Consider the following 26,832-nt stretch of genomic DNA (forward strand, 5'->3'; position numbering starts at 1 on the left):
GTCATGATTACTATGGCTGTGTTGCAATTTATTTATTTGACTTATTGGGCTGCCTAAGCAGCAATGTCTTAAGAGAGCGTCCGATAATTTTATAAAAACTTCGCGAAAAACCAATCCAGGATCAATGAGGAATGCCCAGAAATTAAAGATAGAACTTAAAGTAGGCTCACCATATGGGCCTGCTGCAGAGGCCAGGTATCTTTATGGAAAATATTTTGTGTATCTTTGTTTGATGGTCTAGACCAGGGGTAGGCAACCTTGGCTCTTTTATGACTCGTGGACTTCAACTCCTAGAATTCCTGAGCCAGCCATGCTGAGGGGAAAGGGAGAGAATTCCAAGCTGAGCCATGCTGGCTCAGGAATTCTAGGAGTTGAAGTCCACGAGTCATAAAAGAGCCAAGGTTGCCTACCCCTGATCTAGACTTTGTGATTAATTTTCATGGGATGTAAAAATTGTCAGAGGTTACGATCGTTGTTAACTATGCAAGTATGGAATTATAGCATCCTTACCGAGAGGCAGTGTAGCATCATGGTTAAGATATCAGTTGGATTTACCTCAGGAAGAGCCAGGTTGACATTCATTTTTGAATTTCTCTGGGTGGCTTTAGTCCAGGGGTCTCCAAACTTTAAGACTTTAAGACTTGTGGACTTCAACTCCTAGAATTCCCCAGCCATCCGTGCTGGGAGTTGAAGTCCACAAGTCTTGAAGTTGCCAAGTTGTGGAGACTCCTGCGTTATTCCAATTGTTGTCTCTTGGCAAATCAGATAGACAAAAGGACATTGGGTTGAAAAGAAATAGTTCATTTAGTGTAGGCTTTTATGTTTTGTTTTTTATTTTTCACATAAAACTCTCCAGAGTTGTGTTATGGCTCCAGCCCTGGGAATTCCGTTAAACATCCTGGTCAACGATTTATTGGGGAAAACCTCAAGTTAGAAAAGGTTAATCTGGTAAATGCATGGCTCGGATCTCGTTAAGCTAGAGTCTAATATGATCCATAGCTCGCTCTCTGGGTTGTTATACCGCCACAGCCCTGCAAATATCCATGATAACATTTTGGAGAACTCCTAATAAGCTGGATAATGAAACATCAGGTCATGGGATAAACATCAGAGAAGTTGTGAGACTGAGGTTGTTGGCCTGCCTAATTTTGAGCCCATCACATTTGCCAGTTTTGAAAACAGCCTCTCCTCCTCTTCGTGGTTACAAAGCTAATGGTGCAGAATATTAGGCTTTCATCAGCCGGCTGTTTGATGTCTGTTGTCCCTTGCTAATTACGGCTGACATCAAGCAGAATCAAGGAAGGTTGATCTAATAAGGAGAAGTGGGAAAATTGCTGATCACCAATAGAAAGATCTGGGAAGAGGTTGGTTCATTAGGCTTATGATCTGACCTATTTATAATGGCTAGTTGCCTGTGGATATCTTTGGTTGCTTGGCCATACTTTAGCTGGGTTCCTGGTAGAAGAAGACCTTCCAGGACTAAGGCAGATTGGAGTGTGGGTAGACAGAAGATTCCCCCTTCCCATTCCTTCTCCGATGTAAGTCAGAGAGGTTGCGTCTGGCAGGCACCAATGCCTTGTAACGAGGGCACTAGCATCGTGGGGTTTGAAAGTAATTGAGCAACTGCAGATGAGAAGATAGAGAGAAGAGGTCCAGTAGGAAACAGCAGAGAGGGGAGACAAGAAAAAAGGGTTCAGTTTGGTCTTATGGTGAAGGCACCAGTCTAGAAACCAGGAGATAGTGAATTCTAGTCCTGCCTTGGGCATGAAAGTCAGCTGGGTGACTTTGGGCCAATCACCAGGAGACTGAATTCTTGTCTTGTCTTAGACCTGAAAACCAGCTGGTAGCCCCTGGGATAATTTCTGCCCAGCAAAATCAAGCCATTAGAATTAGATTGAGGTGGGCAATGCATTTTCCCAAGGGGCCACACAAGAAACTGGGACAGTTGTGGAGGACCAAAACACATTGCTGTGAAGCTGCATAGGCACACACACACAAACACACGTACACGTAAATTGAGGGGGAAAAAAATAGTTGCTTTCAAAATGATGAAAGCAACGCCGTTGTATTGCATGCATGGCACATGCTAATTTATATTTGATTTCTAATTTCCGATTGACCTCACGTGTGCTGGACAGGGACGGCCAAAAGGGCAGGATGAAATGCCCAGGTCTGTGTTAGAAAGTTAATTACAACCCCCCCATAATTTTCTCAAATTGCTGGGGTGACGGAGATGGCGATGGAGTTTGTTTCTTTTCTGAACATTTTATTTTATTTACTTCTCTCCCTCCTACACGCAGGCAGAAATAACTGTAGAGTTTTATAGGTTGCCATCTTTCATTGGGAGCACAAATGGAAATTAGGTGTCATTCTTTCCTTTTATGGTGGCTTAATCTGCTAGGTAATTTTCCTTTTAAAAACAAATCAATGCATTGGGCGATTGTACATATTTTATAAACACCATTTGGAAATGTCGGGAGAAAATTTATCTAAAACGGTTAAATTGGCGATTCTCAAAATGCGTTTCAGTATTGTTTGCAAAGGCTCATGCGTTAGTCTCACACTCAAGGGCCACAACCTGCTTCTGACTTTAGCACCCACTTTCCCACTTGCGCTGAGATGTGTGAGAACCCATTTATCGCCTTGGTCCTCACCTGTCCACATTCCCCTAAGTTCCAGTCTCCAGATACCTCTTCACAAATAGACTTCCAGAGGCACTTGACTAGATTGCACTCTTTATTGCAAAGAAGCATGTCATCACCTAGGCAGAAATAATTTGCTTTTTGAAAGTTTAATAAATAGAAAATTAAGAAGAATAGAGTAGAATAGAATTAGAATTAAAATAGATGCAATGGAGAATAGAATAGAATAGAATAGAATAGAATAGAATAGAATAGAATAGAATAGAATAGAATAGAATAGAATAGAATAGAATAGAAATAACGGAGTGGAGTAGAAATAGAATAGAAAGAAATAGAAAGAACAGAATAGAATAGAATAGAAATAATGGAGTGGAGTAGGAATAGAATAGAATAGAATAGAATAGAATAGAATAGAATAGAATAGAATAGATGCAATGGGGAATGGAATAGAATAGAATAGAATAGAATAGAATAGAATAGAATAGAATAGAATAGAATAGAGTGGAGTAGGAATAGAATAGAATAGAATAGAATAGAATAGAATAGAATAGAATAGAATAGAATAGAATAGAATAGAATAGAATAGAATAATAGAATAGATGCAATGGGGAATGGAATGGAATAGAATAGAATAGAATAGAATAGAATAGAATAGAATAGAATAGAATAGAATAGAATAGAATAGAATAGAACCTTGGAGATCTTCTGGTCCAGCCCCCTGCTTAAGCAGGAGTTGCTCCTCTCTGCACTTTTCCCCCAAAGTCTTAAAGTTTTTAAAAAGTCATAATCTGTATGCTGCAGAATTTAAACTCTAGACTTCTTCCTCTTCTCTGTCCAAGTTGTCTATAGCTGCTGGCTGGCTTGGTGCTTTTGATGTGCTCAGATAAATGTCCTCTCTAAGCCTCAGAACTGCAGGTTGTTGCCTCACCAGATTTAGCACTTACAGGTCCTAACACTCTGAAGATTAACAATAGTGAGCAGGTCTTGAGTGCTGTTTCTAGCTATATCTGTGTGCTGGGCCAGTGGTGTTTGTGGCCTTGCACAGGCATTCCAGAAAGCAAAGTCTGAATAAGAAACCCAAGGTTGAATAATTTAAGCACAATCTGGAGCGACAATTAACTCCTGAGGAATAATAAAAGGACTCTGCTGGTTGGAGTTTGTTTAATATCTTCCTGGATTTGCACTGATCAGGCAGATTCCCTTGAAAAGCCTCAGGGTGGAATCTGGGGACCATAGTTGACCACCATCAAGGACTAGAGAGCTATTTCCTCTGATTCCAGAGGTGCTAATTCTGGATGTCTTTCCTGGAAAAAGGCATATGTCTGCAGCTCTTCCATCCTTCCTTGGCATGTCATGTCATGTCACGTGCAGCCTATGAGTATAAATAGCAGATTCCTCCCCCCTCCCCCCAAGGAGCTCCCTCTGGCAAAGACATGTGTTGAGCAGCGGCCATAGCTGAGTGTGGAATAATCTGCTTTGCATTCTGAGGAGCTGCAGTCTGCCTTTGATCTTTAAATATTATGAACAGTAGTTTCCGAAGGCTTCATTTCTTTAAGGTTGGGGAGATAAGGAGAACAACATAGGCAGGAGCAATCTGAGTGGGATTTAGGATGATGGGAGGAGCAGATTAGGTGAGCTCTTTCCAATGGGACCTTCTGGCTAGCAGGGGCCCTTTTATGACGTGTGGACTTCAATACTCAGAATTCCTGGACCAGCCATGCTGACTCAGGAATTCTGGGAGCTGAAGTCCACAAGTCATAAAAGAGGCAAGGTTGCCTACCCCTAGGCGAGAGGGTGTGAACTTGCTAGCTGGATGTCCTTGCAAGACCTTCAGACTCCTACTGAAAGTGGAATGGTTTTGAGCGACCATGCCTGAAGAAAACGGTGTTCTTCATGTTGTCATTCCAGATTATCCTTTCCCTGCTTCCTTGCAGGAGTCTTTTCCCTGGAAAGCCATCTGCAATAGGCCATACAGCTGATGCCAGTTGTTCCCCAAAAGACACGGTGTAGATTTGCTAATCCACAACTTCATATCCTAAGACAAGCTGGCTCCTCCTCCTGTTGTGTTATGAGCCTTGAGACAGATGCACAAGTCTGCCTTGGAGAACACACCGTACATCAGGGGTCTTCAAACTGGGCCCTTTTATGACTTGTGGACTTCAACTCCCAGAATTCCTCAGTCAGCCAGAGTTGAAGTCCACAAGTCATAAAAGGGCCAAGTTTGAAGACCCCTGCCCTACATCCATCTTCCCCAGCTCAGCTGCTGCTTCTAAGGTCTAGACCACCACTACTATGTGCTGCTGTTCTCCATTACTTCTGATTAAACTTTCTGGTAAGTGTAGCCTAATGTATTTGCAGGAACCCAGGTTTCAAGAAATCTGGGATAGCTAGTGGATACAGAGCCACTGAGAGGAATCACGGATTTCCTTCCTTCCCAAACCTCCTAGTGGGTTGTAGAAAAGACCTTACTGCCCCTATCTAGCTTGCTTCTTTCTTCAAAAGAATAACTGATGTGCATTACAAGGTTTGCATGAAGGTGTGCATGAAGGACTGCAGATGTTTATATGGTGCTAAATAACTTCTGTGAGGAGGATGGCTTGGGATTACTCTAAGAAACTTTTGTAAACAGGAGGATCTTTCATTTGTGGATGTTTCCAGAAATGTCATCAGCACAGGTCAGATTTGCTAGATCTCAGCATATGGGGTCTTTGGTGCTCTCTGAGCTTGATGGTTTACTTGCAGACATTTCATTACCCAACTAGGTAACATCCACAGAGCACCAACCTCAGAGATCACCAAGGACCCCCATAGTACAAACCTCTATAGATCTCAACTCGTAAGTTGGATGGGAAAACTGGGAGACACCCTGAAATGCCACGTAACTTTCACCCCCTCATTGCTAACTGGCTGGAGTTGCTGGGAGTCCAGAACTATCTTGAGGGCCGCAGGTACCCCAACTTTAGAATAAGTTGTGAGGATTATGAATGCCTCTCTCCTCTTTCGTGGGATCCTTTTCGCAGTGTCCTCTAACGGCCGTCTCCTCCTTCTTCTTCTCTTTCAGCCACACCCACTCTTCTGGTTCTATGGCCACTGTGCGGGAATGGTCCTGCACCCGTTGTACTTTCCTGAACCCCGTGGGACAGCGCCAATGCTCCATCTGCGAGGCCCCCCGCCAGAAGCCCGACCTCAATCACATCTTGCGCCTGAGTGTGGAGGAGCAGAAGTGGGCCTGCGCCCGATGCACCTTCCGGAACTTTGTGGGCAAAGAGGCCTGCGAGGTGTGTGGCTTCACCCCCGAACCTGGGCCAGGAGGCTCCCCTCTGCCGATCCTCAATGGGGTCCTGCCGAAGCCCACCATCCTCGTAGAACCCAAAGCCAGTTGCAAGGAGGACATGCCACAGATGGAGAGCCCCGGGGAGGATTCGGGGGGGAAGAGCCCCGAAGAGGCACTGCTGGAGGAGGGCTGGGCCTGCCAACGCTGCACCCTCCATAACACACCCGTTGCCAATTCCTGCTCAGCCTGCGGGGGCCCTCGCAAGCTCTCCCTGCCCAAGATCCCTCCAGAGGCACTGGTGGTCCCCGAAATCATCACACCTGCCGGCTTCCAGATAGCTCCTGCCACTGACACCCCAGAGGGCCACCCAGCTGCCAATCAGGGCACTGCCCTTGCGGAGGAAGAGAGCCAAAAGATGCCAGCCTTCAGCCTTTTCTCCCCCGGCCTCCAGAACAACCCCGTTCCCCGTAGCCGCCGAGAGGTGCCACCCCAGCTCCAGCCCCCGGCCCCTGAAGCTTCCCAACCGGCCTCTCCGCCAACCCCCGTGCAGAAGGCCGTTCGCTTCCAGGAGATGATGGCGACCAAGCGGCTGAGCGTGCTGGAGGAAGAGATGGACGTGAGCTTGCCACCCTGGCAGTGCAGCGCCTGTTCCCTGCTCAACACCTCGGGGAGTGAGGCCTGCGAGGCTTGCAGCAGCCAGAAAGGCAGTGACACTATTGATCTGACGGGGGACTCCGTTCGTTTTACACCCTGTGGGCCCTCCAGCCCCGACTTCACTACCTGGTCCTGTTCCAAGTGCACCTTGAAGAACCCTACCGCGTCCCAGAAGTGCAAAGCCTGTGGCTCCTCCAAAGTGCATGGCTTCCAGGAGCATAACTGGCAGATGGAGCCGGCTGCCAAATGCCCCGAGTGTGCTTCGGAGAAAGGCACTTGTGTGGCTTGTGGCACCAGAGCTCCTTCTGCCCGCAAAGTAGCCCGTCTCTTCCCGTTGCAGCCCCCGGTCACCCCTGAGCAAGCCAGCCAGTGGGTGTGCCCTGCTTGCACACTCCTCAATGAGCTCAAGGTCAAACACTGCCTCGCCTGCCACACGCCTCAAGTCTACATGGCGCAGCGCAAGGGCATCAAGCCGCTTCGGCGGCGCGAGAGCATGCACGTGGAGAAGCGACGGCAGACGGACGAGGGGGAGGCCAAAGCCCTCTGGGAGAACATTGTCTCTTTCTGTCAAGAGGTGCGTTGACATCTGTACCTCTCGTTTGTCAGCAGTTGCACCCAGTGCACATCGGTATTGTTCCCCTACATGTGCACCCCTGTGGCTTGCTTACCTGTCCTGGCACCACATAGAATTACTCCTGAGTATTTTCCTTTAAAGAGGTGCAATGGCTCAGTAGTTAAAGACACCTGGAAAGTTGGCAACCCGGGTTTGAGAGCTGAGCGCTGCCCAAGTGTGTGAGCTCCTGTTCCTTGCTGTAGCTCCTGCCCCCTAGAATTGTAAAGCATGCAAACGTGAGTAGATAAATAGGTACCACTTCAGTGGGAAGTAACAGCGTTCTGTGCACCTTTGGCATATAGTCATACTGCCACATGACTGTGCTGGCTCCCTTGGCTAAGAAACGGAGATGAGCCTCGGGCTCTAGAGTCAGACACGGCTGGACAGGGAAACCTTAACCTTACTTTATGGAGCTTCATCTATAGACAGAAATCTTGCCAAACTAAAGCAACTGTTGGCAGCACAAAAGAGATCCTCTGAGAATCGCTGGGAGCCTTCTTAACGCTCCTTCTCCCACCAAACTATATCATCTTCACCATCTCTTTGACCTCCGGAAGGCAGCCCCTCCCTCTTGGGAATCCAGACCTCATTCCACCACATACCCAATCCCCTAGGCTCTCCAGCATAGAAAGATCCCTTTCATAGGAAGAGCCAGGGACTGAACTGTGGCCCTTCGCTATCCAGAACAGGTCTTGATCACTCAGCGAGGGGTGGCCCAATTGATTTCATGAACTGGTTTGGATTACCAACTTCTGCATTTCCCATCATTGAAGGTTATCAACCACAAAGGAGATGGTTTGCGTTTTTCCTACTGCATGTGAAAAATTGGTTTCCTCTTTCAGCTGATTGGTGGATTACAGGTTTTAAAATTGGCTGGGGAATTGTGGGAGTTGAAGTCCAACCAACTGCAGTTGCTATGGGTGTGGCACCCTCTTTGCATCCCGCCTACAGTGCTCTCCATTGAGGGACCAGTTTTGGGGAAGGATTGAGGCTTGCGGGGAGAAGTTTAAAGAGCAAAATGGATGCCTAAGACCTTCATTGTTGTTGTTAGTTGCAAAGTCGTATCCAACCCATCGCGATTCCATGGACAACGTTCCTCCAGGCCTTCCTGTCCTCTACCATCTTCTGGAGTCCATTGAAGCTCACGCCTCCTGCTTCAGTGACTCCATCCAGCCACCTCATTCTCTGTCGTCCCCTTCTTCTCTTGCCCTCCACCTTTCCCAGCATCAGGCTCTTCTCCAGTGAGTCCTTCCTTCTCATTAGGTGGCCAAAGTACTTGAGTTTCAACTTCAGGATCTGGCCTTCTAAAGACCAGTCAGGATTGATCTCTAGGACTGACCGGTTGGATCGCCTTCATGGGATATCCTAAACCGTAACATAGAAGACAGATCTTTTTTTTTTATTGTTTTGATAGCTTTCCTAAGAAGCATAATTTGCCTTCAGCCGTAGCCTCCTTCAAAAAGAGACAAGAAAAGGTCCCAAAATATCATATCCATTTACCCCTTTTTCAAAAGCCAGCTGGACTTTGTTCTTCCTTTGTTAGGAAAAATAAAGTCCACTTTCCTTTTGAAAAAAAAAAAAAAACACTTTTGGGACAACCATGACTATGGATGAATCTCCATAGGCATTTTGCATTTCCCTTTACATTTCCAATATATGGTCCCACCACGACCACCAGCACCCACCCTGCAGGGTCCCAAAAAGTATGAGGCCGAATGCCTGGCTGAAAAAAAGTCGCCCGCATCTTTTGTTTCAGACCCACCGTGCTTTGGGGACTGCAAATAAAGGACCCCAAGTTCCACTTGATAAGACGTTTCATGTCTCCGTCCTTCTTTCTGCCAGACCTAGCTTTTCAGCCTGCCTGCCTGCCAGCCTCTGGCTGCTTTGGGAAAAGCTTGATCCCAGACTTATTAATAACTAACCGTAGAGCAGCTTTAATGATCAAGAGCTGTTTTATTTCTCCAATTGCCGGTGGCAAATGAAGCCACATCAAATAACGTCTCCGGAAAAAATATATACTGTCTGTCCAGCTTCAGAGGGAAGAGCGGGTGGCCCTGGTGTGGGGCATTTTCCTTGCTAGCTGAACGACAGAGTTGGCATTTTCAAGTTGATCCTTTATACTTTCCTCATTTGCTATTGCAATGCAGTGTTTTTTTTTCCTAGACACCTCATGGGGCGGTTAAGCACGTGTTCATAGAGTTATAGAATCATAGGGCAGGTAGAGACCTTGGAGGCCTGCTAATCCATGGGTCTCCAACCTTGGCAATTTTAAAAGACTTGTGGATTTCAACTCTCGGAATTTCTCAGCCAGCTAATCAAGGAGAGAAGCAACCTAGAACTAAGGAGAGATTTTTTGACAGTGAGAACAATGAAACCAGTGGAAGGGCTTGCCTCCAGAAGTTGTGGGTGGTCCAACACTGGAGGTTTTTAAGAAGAGACTGGAGAACCATTTGTCTGAAATGGTATAGGGCAGGATCTTCAAACTTGGCCCTTTTATGACTTGTGGACTTCAACGCCCTGAATTCCTCAGCCAGGCATGCCTGGCTGAGGAATTCTGGGCGACCCCTGAGCAGGGGGTTGGACTAGAAGACCTCCAAGATCCCTTCCAACTGTTAAGCTCAACCAGAGTCCTGCACGCTGGGTGAGAGAGAACCGGTCTTGAGGTTGTTGTATGGGTTAATTTTTCACGTACTGGAAAATGTTACCATAATCTTATTTTCGGTGATCTTTTCTCAAGACTAAACGTACTCAAATTTTCTTGCGTCTCTCCTCCAAAGATCTAATTTCCAGGCCCCTGATCATCAAAGGTGACTTTCTCTGCATCTCTTCCCATAAGAATAGCACCCAGTAATAGGCCAGAGCTGTCATTATTCATTGAAAAGATTGCTCATTTTTAAACTTAATTTAACAAACGTTAATTTACAGCAATTCTCATTAAAAGAGCTCTCTGAGCAGTTTACAATTAATGTACGATTTGCCGTTTAAAACAGTAGGTTATAGAATGATCACCAGTGAATAAATAAACAGTAAATCAACACGTATGTTTGGTGCAAAAATGCAAAATAAAACAGTAAGATAAATATCAAAACAGTACTCACAAAAAAAAAGCAGGAGTTGGGTGCGGTGGAAACCACCACAGCAGCACTGACACATTTATCACAAGTCCTAAGTGAATAAAAAAGTCAATTATGTTTCAGTATAAAAAAGCCCATAGAAGGGTGTTCTAGAAAATCAGAACGTTTGATATAAAAGTGCAGTAAAATTAATACCCAGGAAAATAGCACAGAGAGCAAACGGTATAAAGGCATCTGGAGCAGATCAAAGCCTCTGCAAAAAATAATTGATGAAAATTCATGGAAGTATTTTACAACAACAACAACAATAATAATAATAATAATAAAGTTGGAAAGGACCTTGGAAGGCATCTAGTCCAACCCCCTGCTCAGGCAGGAAACCATTTCAGACAAATGGCTGTCCAGTCTCTTCTTAAAAACTTCCGGTGTTGGAGCATTCACCGCTTCTGGAGACAGGTTGTTCCACTGGTTAATTGTTCAAACTGTCAGGAAGTTTCTCCTTAGTTCCAGGTTGCTTCTCTCCTTGATTAGTTTCCATCCATTGCTTCTCGGCCTGCCTTCAGGCGCTTTGAAGAATAGCTTGACTCCCTCTTCTTTGGGGCAGCCCCTGAGATATTGGAATGATGCTATCCTGTCCCCCCTCGTCCTTCTCTTCATTAAACTAGACATACCCAATTCCAGCAACCGTTCCTTATATGCTTTAGCCTCCAGTCCCCTAATCATCCTTGTTGCTCTTCTCTGTACTCTTTCTAGGGGAAGGGAAGAATGGGGATGGGGGGGTTGTCTCACAAATGTCAGTCTACATCTCAGCTTCTTATTTGCGTACAACTCGATCTGCGTCAGGAGTTGCCATGACCTCTCAAACTTTGTACCTGCAGAACAAGGTGAACTTTGTAGATGACAGCTTTCCTCCTGGTCCTAAGTCGGTTGGCTTTCCTGAAGGAGACAGCGTCCAGCAGCGAGTAAAGCAGTGGCTGAGGCCTCATGAGATCAACTGCAGCATCTTCAAAGACCGCTCGGTCAAGTGGTCAGTTTTCCGGACACCCCGACCCTCGGATATCCTGCAGGGACTCCTGGGAAACTGCTGGTAAGGAACCAAGAGCCGATGGGTCCCTCGGTGGACGTTACTTCTTCTTCTTCTTCAATGCCACCCTTGCGTCCGTCACAAACCCAATTGGGGAGGGGGCATCTGGACGCCCAACAAGAAACGTCATGGCAGTATTAGTAAGTTAAATATTGGAACCCAGACAATACGTTGCGGATAAAATATTAAGAACTTGTGACTATAAAAAAATTAATAAAAATCTGATCTCCTTTGAGTCCAGCTCAAGTGCTGATGACCACACAGACAAATCTGTGCCACGTTCTCAGCCACAGGTTGTGATTTGTCCTTGTCTTCTTCTGGAAGGCTTTATCAACTCCCACCTTCTTGATATTCCTGGAAGATTCCCATTCAGGGGCTAACTGGTTCTGACCCTTCCAGTCCACTCAAGGTCGGTCCGGTGCTGCCATCTGCTGAAACTCCTCTCTTAAAAAAGAAAAGAAAAGACTATGGACAGAGGGTGCCCTCTCCTGTCGCTGATGAGACTTGTATTCCTCTGAAGAATCCAGAAAGTCTTTGACTTAACGTATTTTTCCGTGTATAAGATGCTGTTTTTTTCCTGCAAACACCCTGTTCAAAAATCAGGTGGGTCTTATACAGGGAAAAATAATGGTAACCCGCCTTGTGCAGGTGTCAAGCCCCTGTGGGCTTGCCACTAACAGGAGGGGGCAAGATCTTCTGCCGGCCAAGCAGGTGGATTTGCCAGCTCAGTGCCGAACAGCTGATCGACACAGAGAGCGTCTTATACACAGAAAAATACGGTATAACAGTTCATTTAGTGACCGTTTATAAAGTTACAACATCACTGGAAAAAGTAATTCAGGATCCTTTCCCACACTTATGACCATTGCAGCATCCCCAGGATCACATGATCAAAATTCAGATGCTGGGCAACTGGCTCGTATTTATGACAGTTGCATCTTTTGTGACCTTTTTTAAATTAATTGTGTGTGTGTGTGTGTGTATTTGTTTTCTGAGGTTTTCGTTGTCAAATCTGGGCATCCCATCCAGGAGACTGGAACAACCAATCTCATTTGGCCAGCTAGATGGATCCATAGCAGGGGGGGTGCCAGCTACCCTAGCCACTTTGCCAATAAATCTCTCCCTGGGCAACCATGAAGAGGACTTAACGTTTGTGGTGACCCCAGGTATGGAATGCCCAATGATTCTAGGGATGGAATGGTTGAAAAAATGGAACCCCTGGGTAAATTGGAGGACGACAGAAATCAAATTCCCGAAGGGGGACCCTATGGACTTAAAACCCCAAGGGAGGCTACCAGAATCAAGAATAGAAAAAGCATCCATAGGAGAGGAAAAAAGATTAACAGAAATACCAGAGGAATATAGGGACCTTGCTGAAGTCTTCAGTGAGGAGAGGGCGAATGAGCTTCCCCCCCACCGACCCACAGACTGTACCATTGAATTCAAGCCTGGGGCAAAACTCCCGAAGCCCAGATTATACTCCATGAGCCCAAAGGAGAAGGAGGAAATGGAAAGATTTATAAAAAAAAAAACCTAGAGAGAGGTTTCATTGAGCCAGCCAAGCCTAAAGTGGCTGCCCCGGTCCTTTTTAGAGAGAAGAAGGATGGCTCCTTACGTTTATGCGTGGATTATAGGGCCCTGAATACAATCAGTGAAAGCAACCTATACCCGCTGCCCCTCATGAAAGACATGCTGTCACACCTATCGAAAGGGAAAATTTTTTCTAAACTAGACTTAAGGGAAGCTTACTATCGAGTGAGAATCAAGGAAGGGGACGAATGGAAGACTGCATTTAACTGCCCCATGGGGTGCTATCAATTCAAAGTCTTGCCATTTGGATTACAAGGGGGCCCTGCAGTCTTTATGCAATTAATCAATGACGTTCTAAGGGAGCACCTGTTTAAGGGGGTCCTTGTTTACTTGGACGACATTCTTATCTTTACTGAAACAAAAGAAGAACACGTCAAACTTGTCAGAGCGGTTTTAAAGAAGCTGCGAGCCGCTCACCTATATGCCAAACTCTCAAAATGCGAATTCCACCAGGAAAGGATAGACTACCTAGGCTATCGCATATCCCCACAGGGCATTGAAATGGACCCAGAGAAGGTCAAAGCAGTATTAGAATTGGGCACCACCCCGCACAAGAAAGCAACTACAAAGTTTCCTGGGCTTTGCAAATTTTTACCGCCAATTCATCCCCTCATTTGCACAGATAGCCTTGCCCCTCACTAACTTACTAAAAACGAAGGGAACATCCTCAGTAAAACCTAGCCAGCCACTAAAATGGACAATGGAGTGCCAAGCAGCGTTTGAGAGACTAAAGAGACTTTTTTCTGCCGAACCAGTACTAAGGCACCCAGACATGGACAAACCCTTCATAATACAGGCAGATGCAAGTGATGTGGCAGTGGGGGCTGTGCTATTACAAGAAAATGATGATGCAGTATTGCAACCCTGTGCATATACATCTAAGAAACTCACGGAAACAGAACAGCGCTGGCCCGTATGGGAGAAGGAGGCTTATGGGATACGTTGGGCATTACTCACGTGGCGACAGTTCCTGGAAGGCAACAAAATCCCCTTCCAGGTATGGACTGATCACAAAAATTTAGAAGCCCTGAAAACTCCCAGGAAACTCAATCCCAAACAAGCCCGCTGGTCCCAGCATTTTCACCAATTCCAATTTAAGCTCAAACATTTACCAGGAAGAAAGAACTTCCTGGCAGATGCACTATCTCGCATGCCCCAATATAACAGCGCACGAACCACAGACTCTAGACCAATAATGGCAGAGTCACAACTGGCAGCGCCAGTAACCACAAGAACCCAAGCCAAAATAAAACCACAACTGGACAGCCAAACTGGGATTGAATTCAGAAAAAGTTTGGAAACAGATGATTGGTTCCAGAAAAACAAACATGTGTGCACAATGAGAGACGGATTGCCTTGGGTAGGGGAAAAGTTATATATACCAACAACTCAAAGACTAACTTTCATGCAACTTTGCCATGACACAAAATCAGCAGGGCATTTTGGATTTGTAAAAACTTTACACTTAATTAAACGGCAATTTTGGTGGCCATCAATAAAAAAGGACATAGAAAGTTATGTTGCCAGCTGCCCAACCTGTGCATCAGCAAAGAGGTTGCAAGGGAAATCGCCAGGGCTGTTACAACCAGTGGCAAGTCCCTCAGCCCCCTGGAGGGAAATAGCCATGGATTTTATAGTGGAATTGCCTGAAAGCAATGGGAATACTGTTATCTGGACAGTCACGGACCTATTTTCCAAACAGGTGCACTTTATCCCTTGCCAAAAAATTCCCACTGCAAAGGCCTTAGCAAAACTTTTTATCCAGCACATTTACAGATTGCACGGGGCACCCCAACGCATCATCTCTGATAGGGGAGTGCAATTTACGTCTACATTTTGGAAGGAATTTTTATCCCTCTTAGGGACCACTCAGGGACTGACATCTAGCCATCACCCTCAGACAGATGGACAAGCGGAACGCTGCCAGTCGGTACTTGAGCAATATTTGAGATGTTTTTTAAATTTCCAACAGAGTGATTGGACGGACTTACTTCCTTTTGCAGAAGTTGCCTACAATAATGCAGTCCACTCCAGCACAGGCTACACTCCTTTTCAAATAGCCAACGGCCAAAGTTTCAACCCTATGCCAGAGTTAACCCCAAAAGAACCAACGATCCCTTCACTGAAAGAATGGATGGAAAACCTACAAAACACCTGGCCAATAGTCAGAAAATCACTAGATGAAGCTAGGCGGGCATACAAAGCACAAGCCGATAAAAAAAGGGTTGAGCCTACACCATTCATTATAGGAGAAATGGTGTACTTATCTACAAAATACCTAAAGTCCCTACAGCCCTGTAAAAAACTTGGACCAAAATATATAGGACCTTTTCCAATTAAAAGGATCATAAATCCAGTAACAGTAGAATTAGAATTACCCAAAAACCTCAGGCAAATACACCCAATTTTTCATTGCAGCTTGCTGAAAAGAGAGCATCAGTCACCTCTACGGCCAAAAATCCCCCCCCCACCACCTCCAATCATGGTGGAGGGGGAACAACACTTCGAAATAAAAGAGATCCTTGACTCTAGGAGATATCGTGGAACAACTCAGTACCTAGTTGCCTGGAAACACCTCCCTGCCTCACAAAATGAGTGGGTCCATAAACGTCACGTCAGAGCCCCGAAGCTATTGAAGAAGTTTCACACAGAGTATCCTAACAAGCCTAACTAAATTTTTTACTTGTGTTTTCTTTCAGGTGGATCTCTCTTATTGTTAAGAGGGGCCGGATGTCAGAATCCAATTATATTTCATCTTTAATTATCAAACATAGAAACTCCCAATTCTGCCTTCTCTGGATTCTGCCATAAGAGGGAGAAAAGGGGGAGAGCAAAGGGGCTTTATGGCCCTCACTTCCTTCAGCACACTTCAAAGGACTGAATGTGTGTTTATTGTGGCCTCTAAGCTTTAACATATCAAAGAAGAGTAATTGCCTTTCATGTAGTTATCTGAAGTCTCCATCCAGACGGAAGAAGAAAGGGGATGGAATTGTGATACTTGAAACTATCACTGGAAGGGGGGTTGATTGGGTGGGACTACTGGGGAACCCCTTAAAACCTTGAATGGGAGAGCTTGAACCCCAAGTCCTGTCTAGCATGCCTGCAACCATTTTCTCTTAATAAAGGATTCCTGTTGGAAGAATTATTCCAAGAGTTCTGTCTTCTTAAGATGCAAAGTGGGGTGGGTCCTCACATTCGTGGGTGTTTGTATGTAGGTCTTTGGTTATTCGGGTTTTCTTCCGCGTCAAATTGGAAGTGTCTTGGCGACGTTTCGACAAAGTCTCATTCGTCATCTTCAGGCTGGTGTTTTCGGCTTTGTGCTTCTAGGAGCGCAAAGCTGAAAACACCAGCTTGAAGATGACGAATGAGACTTTGTCGAAACGTCGCCAAGACACTTCCAATTTGACGCGGGAGAAAACCCGAATAACCAAAGACCTACATATATATATTTTATAGTCACAAGTTCTTAATATTTTATCAGCAACATATTGTCTGGATTCCAGTATTTGACTTACTAATAATATTAAGTTCCTTTCTCTCTACCTGGTTTTTCTAGCCATTGGTAAAAAGTATCCCATGTTCTAAAGTATACTGAGTCTTCTTTCATTTTCAATGTCAACCTGTCCATTTCTGTACAATCTAGAATTTTTTTTATTAAGTCTTCCTCCGTTGGTAATTCTGAATTTTCCCAATGTTGAGTGAGTACAATTCTTGCTGCAGTTAATACATGTAATATCAAATATGCACATTCTTTCTCATAATTTCCCACAATTTCCTAGCAAAAATAATTCTGGCTGAAAATCTATATGTTTTTTAATCATTTGTCTCTAAACATATATGTATTCTTGACCAAAATCTTTTGTGACCTTCTGACAAGCAAAGGCAGTGGGAAAACCAGACTCCTTTAACAACCGTGTTACTAACTTAAAACAGTTGCAACGATCCACTTAACAACTATGGAAAGAAAGGTCGTAAAATGGGGCAAAACTCACTCAGCAAATGTCTCACTTAGCAACATAAATTTGGGGGCCCAATTATAGTCGTACGTTGAGATTTAACCTGTACCTCGCTTTTCCCAAGGCGGAAGTTCTCTTTCACCAGAGACTGCCTTGAGACCACTTAATGGCCTTAAGAGGAATCACATGACCAGGGCTGGCGAGAGAATTCTGGGAGTTGAAGTCCACGTGTCTTAGCCAAGGCTGGGGAAAAACCCTGCTTAATGGGATGTGAGAATTCTCACGAGTAATTCCTGCCAGGTGGGTTTCTTCTCTCACCATTCAGGACTTTTCAGTGGATGCCCGTCTCTTTCAGGTTCCTGAGTGCCCTGGCCGTGCTGGCAGAACGGCCCGAGTTGGTGGAAAGGGTAATGATCACACGGACCATGTGCCTGGAGGGGGCCTACCAAGTCCGTCTATGCAAAGATGGCACCTGGACCACCGTGCTGGTGGATGACATGCTGCCATGTGATGAGTGTGGCTATCTCCTCTTCTCCCAGGTGGGTGCCATGAGTTGGGGGAAGGGGCTGCCTCGAGGTGACTCTTGGGGGAGGAGAGCTGGGAAATGTTCTGCTCGGGATTCTCAAAGGAAGCCCCTCAATTTGTTGCACAGATAGTGAGGAATAGCTGCTTTCTTCTTCAATCTGGTGCTCCCCAAATGTGTTGGCGCTACAGGTAGTTCTCAACCTGCAGATGTCAACGCTGCAAATATTGTATATTCTTGCTTTTGACAATATGTAGAATTGTCTGGTAATTATGGGGTTAATACAGAGCAGAAGGGGGGTTGGGGGTAAAGCCCGGTAAGAAAGAGGAAGAAAACATTTGACCTTCACAATAATTGGATAATGTGAGATATGACGGCTAATTTAGGGAGGGAACATGCTGATAATTTAACTGCTCAGAGGAAGAGAACTTAGATCCTAGCATCCCTCCGTTGTGCCTGTGCCGACATTTTGTAACAATAAAAGATTTTTAGGAAAATAAAGGCCTGGAAGTTCTTTGGAATGTTTCATTAGCTGGAACCACAACATCATGCTAGTATCTTAAGTTCTCTTAACACCTTAACAACCACTCAAACTTGCAATTGGCCTTCCCAGAGCTACTCATGACACTTTTTTAGGAATTGCCATGGCCACAAATGCAGACACGTGCCACGGTCACATGACTGCGCTTTAACCGGATAACAGAGTTGGAAGGGACCTTGGAGGTCTTCTAGTCCAACCTCTTCATGTCGGGTGTTTAGCAACCAGCTCACCTTTATGGTCATGTCGATGGTTTTTTGCCAGCTTCTGGCATTTATTTCCAGTTTGGGGCAAAAAAAAAATGTCCGCTGGAGAAAATGGATTTGCTTAAACCACCACCGTGTTCACTTAACAATCGTTAAAAAAAAAGAAATTGTAACTTTGAATCCGGTCATGTGATGCTTCAACTCAGGACCGCTTGGCTTATGACTGTAATTCTGGGCTCATTTACGGTCGTAAATTGAGGGCTATCTGTATCATCATGGTTGAGTGGAATTTGAAGGACACCAGACTTTGGAAAGTTGTCTTAGAACGCCGCAGAATTGCCCCTCCCTGAGGTGCAGAATTCCACGCTCCGAGTTTTTCTGCTCTTCTTTATAAAAAGATGTTTCCAGTACATATGTGAAGGCCACATATGAGTTTGAAAGAATGAGATTGACACCTAATGAACTCTCAGAAGTCAAGGGAAGATTGAATGGAAATATTTTAAGACCGAAGGAAAGTTGGGAAACTGCCAGCTAGGCTGGAGGGAGGCGTCAAGTGAGGGCTTAGCTTGGAATCATTGCAAGCAGTCTGGGGAGATTCTTGTAACATGGGCAGACCTCAATAAAGTTCACGGCTTTAGCTATTTACGCATCGCTTCCATGCCTTGCACCTGACCGGGAATGGGAAATCTGTCTGTTGTCAATCTGTGTCTCCAACTCGGTGTCTTGTCTTCCTTCCCCAGGCCCAGAGAAAACAGCTGTGGGTGGCTCTGATTGAGAAGGCCTTGGCCAAACTCCACGGTTCATACTTTGCCCTCCAAGCAGGGCGCGCTATTGAAGGCCTGGCTACGCTCACCGGCGCTCCCTGCGAGAGCTTAATGCTGCAGGTCAGCTCCACTAACCCTCGTGAGGAGGCCATTGACACTGACCTCATCTGGGCCAAAATGCTGAGTTCTAAGGAGGCTGGGTAAGACAAGGCAGAAGGGAGGGCTCCCCTTTCAAGGTTGGAGGAGGACAAAGATGGGACCAGCCCGAGAGAATCCGGCCCCTTGGCCCAGTCCTCTTGCGTTCCGATTAAGCACAGGTGGTCCTCGACTTACGACCCGCAATCGAGCCCAAAATCTCTGTTGTTAAGCGAGAGAGTTCTCAAGCGAATTTCACCCCCTTGCACGAGCTCTCCTGCCACCGTTAAGTGGATCGCTGCAGTTGTTAAGTCCGTCACCCGGCTGTGAGGTGAATCCGGCATCCCCTTTGACTTGGCTTGTGAGGGAAGGACACAAAAGGGGGAGTCACACGACCCCCGGGACACTGCAACTGTCGTGAAAACAAGTCAGTTGCCAAGCATCCGAATTTTGATCACGTGAACATTAGAGATGCTGCAAATTGTCCCAAGTGTGAAAAATGGCCATAAAGTCACTTTGTTTAGTGCTGTTGTAACTTTGAACGGTCACTAAGTGAACTGTCGTAAGTCAAGGACTACCTGTAGTTCACCACCAGGACCAGGGAGTGCAAGATGGACTCAAAAAAGAAAATTTGTTTCCACTAGAGCCAGGGGTAGGCAACCTTGGCTCTTTTATGACTCGTGCACTTCAATTCCCAGAGTTCCTGAGCCAGCCATGCTGAGGGGAAAGGGTTTCCAAGCTGAGCCATGCCGGCTCAGGAATTCTGGGAGTTGAAGTCCACGAGTCATAAAAGAGCCAAGGTTGCCTACCCCTGCACTAGACCCTTGTGTCAGCATCATCATGATCCCTCTCACAAAAAAATATATCATCCAAAAATAGCATCTCTTCCTGGATCCCAGTTGGAAGTGGCGCAGTCCACTGTAGGGTTTTACCAACCCCTCTTTCCACAGGTGTGGATTAATCCTAAGAAACAGTCACAATATTTGTTGTGTAACCTTCAAACGTAATATATTCTGGAAAATGTAGATGAATACCTAAATTCCAAGTCTATGGAGATTCTCGGTCGTCCAAGTCATGCTTGTTCCGGCGGTGCCTTTTTTAAAAGGCAATTGGACTTCGGTTTTTTTTTTTTCCCCTGGAAGATGTTTCGCTTCTTATCCAAGAAACTTCTTCAGTTTTGATTGAAGATCTGAAGAAACTTCTTGGATGAGAAGTGAAACTGAAGAAGCTTCTTGGATGAGAAGCAAAACAACTTCAAGAAAAAAAAACACAAAGTCTAGTTGCCTTTTTAAAAAAGCACTTTTGGGATACCTAACTTTCAAATAAAACTAAAAGCTCTCTAAACACTTAGTCCTGGCACTTTCCAGGTGGACTTCAACTCTCAGAATTCTTAGCAGGAGCCACCATAGCTCTGGAATGGTGGGATTTGAAGTTCTCCCATCTGGAGATTGCCAAGGTTGGAAAACACTGGCCTAGATCTTTCTCCTTTGTCTCTTGTTTCTTCTCTCATACCATCCCCACATTTTATTCCCATTTCTGTTACTCTTCAGCTTCCTCATGGGAGCATCGTGTGGAGGAGGCAACATGAAGGTGGATGATGCGGCCTATGAAAGCATGGGTCTTCGCCCGCGGCATGCCTACTCCATATTGGACGTACGAGATGTGCAGGGATGCAGGTAAACATGGCTATGCTGATGATGATTTTGGCCTCTTTGCTCATGGACAGTTTGCTTGCCTTAAAATGAGGGGTATATAGATCGAATCATTTCCAGTTATTCAAGATTGATTAATATTGCTGGATTTTCTTGTTTCTTCCGCTTTGTAAAACTTTTGAATGTCTTTAGCCTCAAAACTGGTAAGAAACAAGCTAACCAGTATTCAGCAATCATGGTCAGAAACAGGCTAAAAAAAGACCTGTAGGAGGATCATAGATAGATAGATAGATAGATAGAGAGAGAGAGAGAGAGAGAGAGAGAGAGAGAGAGAGAGAGAGAGAGAGAGAGAGAGACGGATGGACGGATGGATAGACGGATGGATAGATGGATGGATAGATAGAGTAGAAATTATAGATGATATATATAGATATTAGAGATGATCGATAGATATAAAGCTTGAGTATGTGTAGATAGATAGATTAGAAATAATAGATGATAGATATAGATGTTAGAGATAATAGATGGTAAATATAAATAGAGCTTGAGTGTGTAGATAGATATGATAGATATAAATATTAGAGATTAGATAGACAAACCGACCACAGGTTGCCCCTCTTGATTTTAAAATGTCGATTTGCTATCATATTCTAATTTAAAACTGAGCCATGGTTTATCGAACAAACTATAATTTCTTGCCAATTAATTACCTTTAATCTGGGTAAAGAGATCTTGGCTAAACATTGTGTGTGAATCCAAATATCAGTGGTTCAAAACAAGCATTGGCAAGAAATTTGCCAATGGGAAACATCTTTCTAAAATAAAGAAATAAATGTCTTTGATTCAAGAATATTGCTTTGAGCACCTGCCAAATATATTCAAACCACGAGATAATCAAATGAAAGCAATGCAATAATGTAAGGTTTCTTAAATCAGGTCGTAGCCCTTTTTAAAAAACAAAAACCCTTACATTCTCCTGGCTTTCAGCGGTGTAAGCTGTAACCCTTGACACACTTTCCTGTTTAAGCACAGCAGGACTTATTTCTCAGCAAACATGCTCGGCATTCAACTTATTGCCTCCTAAGGCAGCAGATAAAATGGCTCTAATATTCGGCAGGCTGGTGCCTATTCATTCAATCCATTGTAAACTCTTTAATCTTTTGTGAAGGCAGAGCAGTGCCAATCTTCATAACTCTGTAAATGTAAGAGATGAGTAGGCAGAGCTAGGGGTGGGTGAGGGAGTTAAGTGCGTCATCAGCCTAGAATCATTATGTTGCCAGAAAGATCCAACTCCTTGAATACCATTGACCTTTTTATCTAGTGCCAACTTAGTACTGAACTTTAGTTGACTAGATTCTTTTTTTTTTTAATTCAAATTTTATTAAATGTACATTTAAAAACAGAAGTGGACCTGATTCAACTTCCCTGGCTACAACAACACTGCTATTAGTATTACTTTATGTTACAGAAAGAAAAACAGAAACTTAAAATACATTCTATAACAGGACAGAGCATAACAAACTGTACATATAACATCTGTAAATTTTTGGGTAAACCATCTTTCAGTCGTCAACGTTGTATTTACATATCTAGACTAGATTCTTGTGAATCTGAACTGCAACTGAACGGATGGTCCTGATCCTTTGCGCCTACCATTAATCTAGTCAACTGAGGATCAGTACTACATTGGTGCCAGATAAGGGTCAACGGAATTCAACAAGGGTTGGACCCGGACCGTTTGTGGCAACATGACGATTCTAGGCAGATGACACATTTAACTCCGCCTTCTCAGGTCTGCCTGCTCTTCTCCCACAGGGAGAAGAGTAAAGCTTATGCCTTACTCTTAGCTCAGAGTAAGAGCTAAGTAACCCGTTTTTCTCTTTCCCCCCCTCCCTAAATCCCTGTCAGACTGCTGCGACTTCGTAATCCCTGGGGCCGCTTCTCTTGGAATGGCAGCTGGTCCGATGAGTGGTCCCACTGGCCCTCCCATTTGCGTCACGAGCTGATGCCCCACGGGAGCAGCGAGGGCGTCTTCTGGATGGAGTACAGCGACTTCATCAGGTATTTCCCAGCGGGAGCCAGCTGCGTCCCGGAGCTCTTGGGGTGCTCGGGCTCGGCTTTGGGATTCTGGGGTTCTGGATCTCAAGATCACAAGGTAGAAATGCCTCTTAGGTCTGTCTGTCAGTCTGCCTATCTACACACACACACACACACACACACACACTTAAGATCTGTCTGTCTGTCTGTCTCATCTCATCTCATATCTCATCTATTTCATCTCTCTCTCTCTCTCCCTATCTATCTATCTATCTATCTATCTATCATCTATCTCTCATGTAATATCTATCTATATCGTATATCTACACACACACACTCAAGCTCTATCTATATCTATTATCTCTAATATCTATCTATATCATACCTATCTACACACACTCATGCTTTATATATATATTATCTGTCTATCTATCTATCTATCTGTCTATCTATCTATCTATCTATCTATCTATCTATCTATCTATCTATCTATCATCTTCTGCCTGTATTGTTTATGCAAATAACACAAGGCTGTGAGCATATCCAACACACCTTCCTCCTCCTATTTTCCCCACCACAGCCCCCCCTGTGAGGCGGGCTGGGCCGAGAGAGAGGGACTAAGATAGATGCTGGCTTCTTTTGCCAGGTATTTTGACTCCGTGGACATCTGCAAGCTTCATTCGGACTGGCACGAAGTGCGTGTGCAGGCGGCTTTCCCCAACAAGGCCAGCGGGCCCATAACGGTCACCTCACTGACGGTGCTGGAGCGAGCAACTCTGGAGTTTGCTCTGTTCCAGGAAGGCAGCAGGTGAGGTGGCAGATCCAGCCAACCAGGTGAAGAACTGAGGCTGCAGCACTTCCTGATTGGGTTCTTCCGCATTCAGCCATTGCTGGGAGCTCTGGGAGTTGAAGTCCGCCCGCCTTAGAATTGCCAAGGTTGTGGACCCTGATCTAAACGGGCCCTGCCTCTGAGCTGTGTCCCCTTCTTCCCTCTTGTCCTTTCTCAGACGCTCGGACATGGTGGACAGCCACCTCCTCGACCTTTGCATCATGGTGTTCCGGGCCACCTTCATCAACGGGAGCAAGCTGAGCCTGGGACGCCTGATGGCCCACAGCAAGCGAGCGGTCAAGAAGTTTGTCAACTGTGACATCATGCTGGAGCCGGGGGAGTATGCCGTGGTGTGCTGTGCCTTCAACCACTGGACAGCCTCAGGGCCAGGGACCTCAGGCCCAGGTGACAGCAGGGGAGGGCTTGCTTGGAGGGTGGGACGGAGAGGAAGTAGGATGATGCTAGCGTTTGAAGAAAAGCCCTCTTGAATCGGGAATGGAGGGCTCTGTCCAGAAGTCACTGTGAAGTGTTGGTTGTTGAATTGCAGCTGGGGAGTCCAAGGCTCAGGGATTCAAACGGCCACAGATATTCACAGGGTCTCCCTTTAATGCAGCGGTTCTCAACCTTTTTAATGCCGCGACCCCCCCAACCGGTCGTAAGTTGTGGACTACTCAACCGGTCGTAAGTCGAGAACTACTCAACTGGTGCAGCACCGTTTGCAGAATGGGACTTTTGGTGGGCTCAGCAGGGCAGAGACAGCCTGGACAATTCCTATGGGCTTTTGAAAACCAGTAGAATTAGACTCTATTCAAGAGAGTCTATTCTATTGGCTTTCAAAAGCCAATAGAATAAAAGGGAGTAGCCCAGCTAAGGAAAGGGGGGGGGGAAATGGCGGACTGCATTGTTTGGCGACCCCCGTGAAATGGTCGTTCGACCCCAATTGGGGTCCTGACCCACAGGCTGAGAACCATTGCTTTAATGAGATCTTCGATAGAAGAGAATATTTGTAGCTCAGGGATCGGCTGTGGGGTCCTTGGTGCTCTCTGAGTTTGGTGGTTTTCTTGCAGACGTTTCATTACCAACCTAGGTAACACCATCAGTGCTAGGAGGGAGTGGGGTTTGCAGGGAGGAGGAGGAGGAGCCATCCTTGGTGCTCTCTGAGTTTCTTGCAGACATTTTATTACCAAACTAAGTAACATCCTCAGTGCAGAGCTAAGCGAATGAGATTTTCTCAGTGGGGTTCTTCCTTGTCATAGCAAGAGTTTTGCCCCTGGAGGCAAAGCAAGGCAAAAATTTGACAAATATATCTTAGTTATTTCCTTCTCTCCTTAATTCTCCCTCGACATTTGCTCTCTTTGGTGAAAAGGAATTTCTACCAAATAGTCTGTTGAATATAAAGTAATATCTGTCTATATTGTACCTATCTACACACACACTCAAGCTCTATCTATATCATCTATTATCTCTAATATCTATCTATATCATACCTATCTACACACACTCAAGCTTTACATATATATCATCTATATTATCTGTCTGTCTATCTGTCTCTGTCTCTGTCTCTCTCTCTCTCTCTCTCTCTCTCTCTGGTGAAAAGGAATTTCCACCAAATAGTCTGTTGAATATAATGTAATATCTGTCTATATTGTACCTATCTACACACACACACAAGCTCTATCTGTATCATCTATTATCTCTAATATCTATCTATATCATACCTATCTACACACACTCAAGCTTTACATATATATATCATCTATATTATCTGTCTGTCTATCTATCTGTCTCTCTCTGTCTCTCTCTCTGTCTCTCTCTCTCCCCTCCCCCCCCTCTCTGGTGAAAAGGAATTTCCACCAAATAGTCCGTTGAATATTTCACTGTTTTACGTTTTCCTGGAAAAAGTGAATTGCTGGGGAAAGCTCTTGATTCTTCAGACAGAGAGGACATTTGGGTCCTACATCCTTCTGTGCAGGTCTGGCTCTCCATAGACATTGGACGTCTGACCCTATTCTTAAGCTAGCTGAGGGATGCCATGCGAGGAGATCACTGGATGGCAGGAAGGTCTCCCACAACTGAATCCAGCCCTATCTCTGTATCTTTCCATCTCTGTCAGGCTCCAGCCCTACATCTACCAGTGAGTGCCCTGCCACTGAAGTCTCCAACTACATCCTGGCCATCTACGGTTCCCGCCTTGTGATGGTAGAACAGATTGAGGCCCAATCGACCACGTTGGCCGACGCCATCATTCTCCTCACGGAGAACAAGGGCGAGCGGCATGAGGTAGGTGTTGGTGACCGTTATCCTCTTGAATTTTGGATTTTGGTTTGGTGGTTCTTACTGTTGACTTTTTAAAAAGAGAGGAAAGAAGTAAAAAGGATTCTTAGTTCTCAGTTCTCTGAGGAGTCTGGGATCACTGAGTACCCTTTTGACCAATCTGTCCACTTAACCATAGCTTAGTGTGTGGGTGTCCAACCCTGGCAACTTGAAGACCTGGGAACTTCAACTCCCAGAATTCCTCAGCCAGCCTCTTAGTTTAGACCAGGGGTATCCAGTCTTGGCAACTTTAAGATCTGTGAACTTCAACTTCCAGAATTCCTCAGCCAGCTGTGCTGGCTGGGGAATTCTCGGAGTTGAAATCCACAAGTCTTAAGAGTTGCCATGGTCGGACACCCCTGACTTAATGGGATGAGTGAAATTTTCCCCAGCCTTCAGCCTGTGGACATATGACTCATTCAAAGAAAAATCTGATTACATTTCTTTATGGAACAGGGACGCGAAGGGATGACCTGTTACTACCTGACGCACGGCTGGGCCGGTCTCATTGTCGTGGTGGAGAACCGGCACCCCAAGTCCTATCTCCACGTCCAGTGTGACTGCACGGATAGCTTCAATGTTGTGTCCACTCGGGGCAGCTTGAAAACGCAGGACAGCGTGCCACCCTTGCACAGGTGAGCCCCCCAAAATGCAGAATAGAAATGCAGATATGGCTGGTCCGATGTGCGTTCGAATGCTGAAGCCACGGAACTAAGGAGAAGCAAGAACCCTGATCAACCTTTGATTATTATTATTACTTTTTTTTATCCCTTGTTTATGTGTGTCAGCCTTCAAATCAGGTTTCAGTGACGGGACTAGTCCCTGAAGTTTCCTTGGCAAAGTTTTTCAGAAGTGTTCTGACATTGCCTATTTCCTAGGGTTGAGAGGGAGAGGCTGGCCCAAAGTCCCCCAGATGACTTTGTGCCTAAGGCAGGACTAGAACTCACA

At 45.3% G+C, this 26,832-nt stretch overlaps 1 protein-coding gene across 6 annotated transcripts in view; it reads left to right on the forward strand.

Moving 5' to 3' along the window:
- Positions 1 to 26,832, forward strand: part of CAPN15 (calpain 15) — an 87,810-nt gene that overhangs the window by 56,065 nt on the left and 4,913 nt on the right. For all 6 annotated transcript variants that reach the window (XM_039349926.1, XM_039349921.1, XM_039349923.1 and 3 more), the window contains 10 exons: positions 5,704 to 7,144; positions 11,136 to 11,344; positions 17,243 to 17,426; positions 18,895 to 19,118; positions 20,604 to 20,729; positions 22,614 to 22,766; positions 23,389 to 23,550; positions 23,750 to 23,976; positions 25,685 to 25,851; positions 26,341 to 26,519. In XM_039349926.1, the coding sequence (XP_039205860.1) occupies positions 5,726 to 7,144; positions 11,136 to 11,344; positions 17,243 to 17,426; positions 18,895 to 19,118; positions 20,604 to 20,729; positions 22,614 to 22,766; positions 23,389 to 23,550; positions 23,750 to 23,976; positions 25,685 to 25,851; positions 26,341 to 26,519 (3,050 nt within the window). In that variant the 5' untranslated portion in view covers positions 5,704 to 5,725. The remainder of the gene's footprint in view (positions 1 to 5,703; positions 7,145 to 11,135; positions 11,345 to 17,242; positions 17,427 to 18,894; positions 19,119 to 20,603; positions 20,730 to 22,613; positions 22,767 to 23,388; positions 23,551 to 23,749; positions 23,977 to 25,684; positions 25,852 to 26,340; positions 26,520 to 26,832) is intronic.

Source organism: Crotalus tigris, unplaced genomic scaffold, assembly GCF_016545835.1.
Source record: "Crotalus tigris isolate CLP2741 ecotype Arizona unplaced genomic scaffold, ASM1654583v1 scf7180000018301.7375997, whole genome shotgun sequence".
NCBI lineage: Eukaryota > Metazoa > Chordata > Lepidosauria > Squamata > Viperidae > Crotalus > Crotalus tigris.